Here is a 6,098-nt window from a genome sequence, read left to right on the forward strand (position 1 = left end):
GGCTCCCATGTGAAAAGGTTGGTTTCTGTGGCTGAAGTAGGAAAAAAAAACCAAAATGGAAGAGTTTGGTTTTCTGGGCTGGAGACAGAACACGCATCCCTGGTTTGTGCAGCGTCCCTGTCCCCGGAGCTCTTGGCCGCACGGGTGTTGGTCTCAGCCCGGCCGGTGGCTTTGTGGCACAGACAGACATCGCAGAGGCGCAGCGTCACCTCATTGCTTTTTTAAATTTTTTCCCCTAATGCATCCAAAAAAAACCCCCAAGATGGAATCTAGGTCTAAAAGATAAAAGCTAGTACGTGGCCTCGCAGATATTTAGCACCATGGTCGTAAGGAAATCCCTGGGCTTGGCAGCCCTGCCGGGCAGAGCAGCCCCCGGTCGGCAGCACCGGCGCGGAGCCGGGTTTGGGTGGGGAGCGGTCAGCAGAAGAGCGATTCCTTGTGGCTTCACAAAAATTCTCTCTGCGTTAAGAGAAGGTGGGAAGAAGTCAGCCGTGAGTCAGTGCTTTTTCAGATGCCTTTAAAACCTGGTGTGTCAGGCTTTTGTGTGATGCGTAATAAAGATTAACCCTTTCTGAACGTGGCTTTTTTCTTTTGACAGGATCATCTACTTTCAAGAAATCGCTCACCCCTGAGGTAAGCTTCTGACTGACAAGCTGGTTTGTTCCCTGGCTGAGAGAATGCCCAGTTTCAGATTTTTCACTCGATTTAGGGGTAACCCAGGCAGTGGTAAGTGCAGAGAGGTGGGAAATCGTACTGAGGGAGTCTCTGCTTCAAAACCCAGCTCCTCCTGGAACTGAGCAGCTCTTGTGCCAGCAAAACACCACGTAGATCTGCTGATGCAAGGAAGACGTTCGACTCGTTTTGACTGAGAAACACCATTTAGCAATCGTGTGTGTTAGAAGACGATGAGTCAGGCGAGCTCTTGGGGCGTGAATCAGCGCAGAATTTGCCACCTTCCTGAAATGTTTCCTCAAAGACTCGGCCTTGCTGGCAGAAAGCACCGTGACCAGCTGCGGTTGGTCCGGACTCACGTAGAGCTGAGCTGTTTGGTGATGAGGGCGATGAGGAAAAGGCAAACCCTTCCAGGTGGTCTTGCATGAAGGGGTTTCTCTCTCATTAGATGTCTGGCCTTAATCACCCAGGAGTCAGTGGGTTCTCTGAAGGCATTCCGGTGCTGTTGCTGTCTCGGAGGTCAGCCTGTCCTGCGTCCTCCCTTTGCACGCGCGCGGGGACCTGGGGCTTCAGCGTTTCCCAGTCTCCGTCTTTGCAAATAGCAAAATTTTGCTGGGTGGTTCTGGGCAGCCGCCGGCCTCTGAGACATTGGGTTTTCCATCCTCGGTTCTGACCGTCTTTCACTCCAATCCTAGATGCCGGGTGGTTCCGGGCAGCCGGGCTCGCAGACCATAAAGAAGGGGCACAGAGGAGTGGACTCCATGGGCGAGACTACCTATAAAAAGGTAAGTTGCCCCTCGCACAACTCCTGTGTCCTTCTCTTCGTGAGCCAAGCGCTGCCCAGAGCAGTGGCGTGTCTCACGAGGTTCGGCGTAGGACAGCGGGTAACACCTGTGAGGGTCGCTGAAGATCTCAAAGGAAAGGAGCCAAAGGACTGAAAGTGTGCTGCTTAGCTTCTCTTCTGGAGCCTTCTGGAGACGGGATTATTTTTAAACTTTGCCCGTTAGCAACACTTCCTAGGCTCTTCTGGCTGACTGAGTGCTTTCTGTGCTCTTCAGGCACAATAGTTCCTATAGATCTTGTGGCATTACTGGAATGTGCTTTACAAAGCGGAGATTGTTGGGGTATTTTTAAAAACCCCGTCCATGTGGGTATTTTGTGGATGCTGCTTCCGGTGTGTTGGACGTCATCGGAATGGGCTGACTTTCTCTGAAGTGAGATCAACTTCTAGGATGTTGATTAAATGGGCGATGGCTTGATGTGGGCATTCATGGCTTTGCGTAAGCGAAGCTTCCGGGCTAAAATCTCTGATTCAGGCATACCTCCATCTGTCTGTCGGGTAGCGGTGTGGAAGGGAGGAATTCCAGCGTTACACTGCCCTTCTGCAAAGTGCTTCTGTCTCTGGGACTGGGATCTGGCTTTCAGCTTCCCAGCAAATTCAGAGGTAGAGGTTAGACAGCAGTAATAGGAGAGGAAAAAGTAGAAGCCAGTGGAAAATGCCCAAAATGTTTCTTGTCAGCGTCCTAGAAACCTGGTGGGGCACTGCATGAGATTTATCCGGTAACGAGACAAACGTCCAGTCTGTCTGTTTTCCATCCCCTCCTTTTCCAGGGGTGGTAAGTTGTTTTTGAAAATTCTTTGCCCTATAAAAGTGGCTGTAAACAGGCAGTCAGCTGCTCAGCTGATGGTGCTGGCTAATAGAAGAGAAAAAAAAAACAACAAAAAACCTTGTTCCTTGGCAACCTGGCCCTGTGGCTCTGTGTTCACAAACAAGGCGGCAGTGCTGCGCCACCGTGTTGGGAAATTCTGGTTTTCGTCAGTGGGGCTGAAGCAGGGCGAGGTGAGCTGAGCCGAGATCTGTTCTCAAGCAGCTTTAGAGGGTAAGGAAGGAAAGCGGAGTAGAGTTCTTCCTCCTTCCCTTCTCCATCTCACACCAACGTCAATGTCAAATACCAACAGGTACCTGAAGTAGGAAGGACGTTGTCTCCCAGCCAGCTGGAGTCACTGCCAGTTTTTTTGCTCTCCAGGGAACCGTGAGCAGGTCTCCTGCAGCTGTGATCACAGAAAAAGAGTTCAGTGGGAGAAATGTTCCCGTTTGTTTTGCAGGGCTCCGTGGAGGATGTGTGTCTGGGGAAAAGCCGTGACCTGTTTGTCCCCTGGACACTGCGGTGTCCTCTGCTGCCAGATGCTTTGGTCTGTGGTGATTTTGTGGCAGGGGGCTAGGCTTTGTTTAGCTTACGGAAACAAACACAAGCTCGTTGGATCAGGAGCCCTGGATCGTGTTCTGGGGCCAGTTGCTTTATGTATAAGCCAAGTGAAATGTCCGTGAGCTGCAGAGCACAAATCCAGCCTGCACCTGCTCTGCAGCCTCGACATTTCCCGCAGAGCTCGTGGCTCCGTGCTCCGGGAACTGCCGGGCTGTAGAACATCGGGGCGTTGAGCAGATCTGCTCTGGGCTGTTCTGGGAAGGACAGCCTGTAGCACGAGCTAGGCTGGAGCACGTCTCGGTGGTCTGAGATGAGATCATGCGCTTTGGAGACAGAAGAGGGCTCTTGACAGGAGTCGCTGTGACAAGAAGACAGTCCTGCGTTGTTCTGGGAGAGTTTGTGCAGAGGATGCAGAGGCAGGATTCATGTCTTTGCTCCTTATTTAAAAACAACAGCAAACTCCTGAGGGTTAAAGAGCCACGACCCAGCGAGAGAGGCAGCCGGAGGAACGCAATAGTGCTGCACGGACGTGTGCGTGGTGTCCTCGTCCTCTAGAAGACCCACATCTGTGCCTGCGCTGGGGAAGGGCAAGCTTCAAAGCGTATCGTTCCAAGACCTGGCAGACCAAGGTGTCGAGAAGCATGTTCACTCCTAGAGGCACAAGCTGATCTGTCCCTGGATGTCTTTCCCCTCTGCCGCAGGGTGTGGGGGTGGGTGCTGCGGAGGATGAAATGAAATTTGGTCCTTTTAAGGACCAGCTGGGTGTTGATTCCAGTCCAGGTCCTTTACTACTCGACCACCCAGCGTGCAAACACCGAGGAGGATGCTGTCAGAGGTGTGGGGGTGTTCCCAGGTGCTCCCAGCTCCAAAGGGATGTTAGTCAATGGGAAAGGAATGATAGAAGCTGGAACCAGTAGGTGTAGAATACCCTGGCTAACAGTGCTGTTTTAAACTGGGGGTCTCTTTTCTTTAACTCCTGTCGTTCCTATTTCCAGTCTGCTGCTCCCCGTTATCTAACCCATTTTTCTCTGCCCCTCCAGACGACATCATCGGCCTTGAAAGGTGCCATCCAGCTGGGCATTACACACACTGTCGGAAGCTTGAGCACCAAACCCGACAGAGATGTTCTCATGCAAGATTTCTACGTAGTAGAAAGCATTTTCTTCCCAAGGTCGGTGCTTGCTTTCTTCTCTCTGATGCTTTGATAGCGAGCAACAGGATTAGTTCCTAACCCCGCTTGCATATGGGGAAGCTGCACCAGAGCAGGATGGCTGACCGCAGGAGTGAGCACAAGTCTCCCGGGCAGAGCTGCTCACAGACCGGCTCCGGCTCCTGCCTGTGCCCTTCCCGGAGAACCCTGGCTCTTCCCTGCGTGTGTCCACCATCGGTCGTGTGAGCGAGCGCAGGCTTGCTGTTGTGTTTGCCTACACGGGTCCCTTTTGGGTGTGTGCTTTCTAGCCCTTGAGTGTGTTAGAAGCAGGCAGCCAGTAAGTGTTTGCTTTTAGGGTTTGCTTTTAGGGCAGTTTCTTAATGTTTCAAATACAAATACTCGTGTGTGCTTCTCTCCTCGATCAGCGAAGGGAGTAACCTGACTCCAGCTCATCACTACAATGACTTTCGGTTCAAAACCTATGCTCCAGTGGCCTTTCGCCATTTCCGGGACCTCTTTGGGATCCGACCGGATGACTATCTGGTGAGTTGGTGGTTGGACCAGGTCGTCGTGTGCTCTGCACGGTGGGTGCTCGTCCTCTCCCCGCTCTCAGAGCCGTGGGGCGCTGCGAGGCCCCGTGGCGAGCTCTAAGCGCAGCAGTGGTTGCTGCTGTGACCCTGGGGTTTGCGTCTGTTAATGTTTAAAAGGAAGAGCCTTCGTGCTGTTGATGTCTCTCTCACCTCTGCGTTTCTCACCTTGTCCTCAGTACTCGCTCTGCAATGAGCCACTCATTGAACTTTCCAACTCCGGGGCCAGCGGATCCCTCTTCTACGTATCCAGCGACGATGAGTTCATCATCAAAACGGTTAAAAAAAGAGTTCTTACAGAAGCTGCTGCCTGGCTACTATATGGTGAGTTGCTGGAGTGAGGATTTCTTTGCACGCTAAGGAAGAGTCCCCCCGATGTGTGACAGATGTCGCTGATGTGTTTAGCTTGATCGAAGTGCTAGATTTTAAAAGGTGAAGCACAAGATCTTCCTTTGCTCTGAAGCCTCCCCAGCTTGGCTTCTGTGTGAGCAAGCAGCGAGCTCCTTCCTTCCTACAGTCTTTCTCTGACCTGTTCAACTTTGCAGAGAGGTTTTTACAACTGTAGGCATCACCTGTCTGTTCCCTGTGTTCATCTGCCCTTGTCTCTTAGCTTTGGTAATGGCTTCAAATCGTTACCAGCACCATTTCGATATAGAACCCCAGGAAGGAGCAAATAACTCCTCTAACTGGCATGTGAATAACCAGAATGGTTTTGAAGGTATTTCTTTTTCTTTGGCATTTCAGAATTTGAACCAGAACCCAAGGACGCTACTGCCAAAGTTCTACGGCTTGTACTGTGTCCAGGCCGGAGGCAAAAACATTCGCATCGTCGTGATGAACAACCTCGTGCCGCGCTCTGTCAAAATGCACCTGAAATACGACCTGAAGGGCTCCACCTACAAACGCCGAGCGTGCCAGAAGGAGCGGGAGAAGGTCTTCCCGACATACAAGGACTTGGATTTTATGCAGGACATCCCTGATGGCCTCTTCTTAGACTCTGACATGTATAATGCTCTGTGCAAAACCTTACAGAGAGACTGCTTGGTAAGTAGAAGGGTGGAGGGCGGTGTAGAGAGTCATTTCCTTTTTCTGCGCCTTTCCCGTGAAAAGGAGATGGCAGCTGCCACCCTTGTAGCCTCTGCCTGGGGTGCTGACTTAGAGAACCCGTTGTTTTTGGTGATGGTGTGGACAAGAAGCAGAGCTTGGTCCCCGCTTTCATTCAGTACTTCCAACCTGAATTAACCCAGGGGAAGCCCTCTCTGCCGAGGCTGAGCTCTGGATCTGGGCAGGATCTGGGGAGCGGGGCAGGATGCTTGACCGAGTCTGGTCTCACGTTGGGTGGCCGTGCAGAAGTCGGTGTCCTCCCCTGGCCTGGGTCTGTGCAGGAGTACCACTGATGGCTTTCCTCCAGCTCCCTTGGCGACTGTAGATGAGCTGACTCTGCAGGAGCTGGGGATTAAAAGCCGTCCCCTCGATCTCCTC

At 52.1% G+C, this 6,098-nt stretch overlaps 1 protein-coding gene across 1 annotated transcript in view; it reads left to right on the forward strand.

The window, feature by feature from the left end:
* Positions 1–591: 591 nt before the first annotated feature.
* Positions 592–6,098, forward strand: part of LOC104469000 (phosphatidylinositol 4-phosphate 5-kinase type-1 alpha-like) — a 5,808-nt gene continuing 301 nt past the window's right edge. Inside the window, 7 exon segments of the mRNA XM_010083319.1 lie at positions 592–633; positions 1,368–1,457; positions 3,920–4,050; positions 4,455–4,572; positions 4,796–4,896; positions 4,898–4,940; positions 5,361–5,660. Coding sequence (XP_010081621.1) covers positions 1,368–1,457; positions 3,920–4,050; positions 4,455–4,572; positions 4,796–4,896; positions 4,898–4,940; positions 5,361–5,660 — 783 coding nt within the window. The 5' untranslated portion in view covers positions 592–633.

This window comes from Pterocles gutturalis, unplaced genomic scaffold (genome assembly GCF_000699245.1).
Source record: "Pterocles gutturalis isolate BGI_N339 unplaced genomic scaffold, ASM69924v1 scaffold33720, whole genome shotgun sequence".
NCBI lineage: Eukaryota > Metazoa > Chordata > Aves > Pterocliformes > Pteroclidae > Pterocles > Pterocles gutturalis.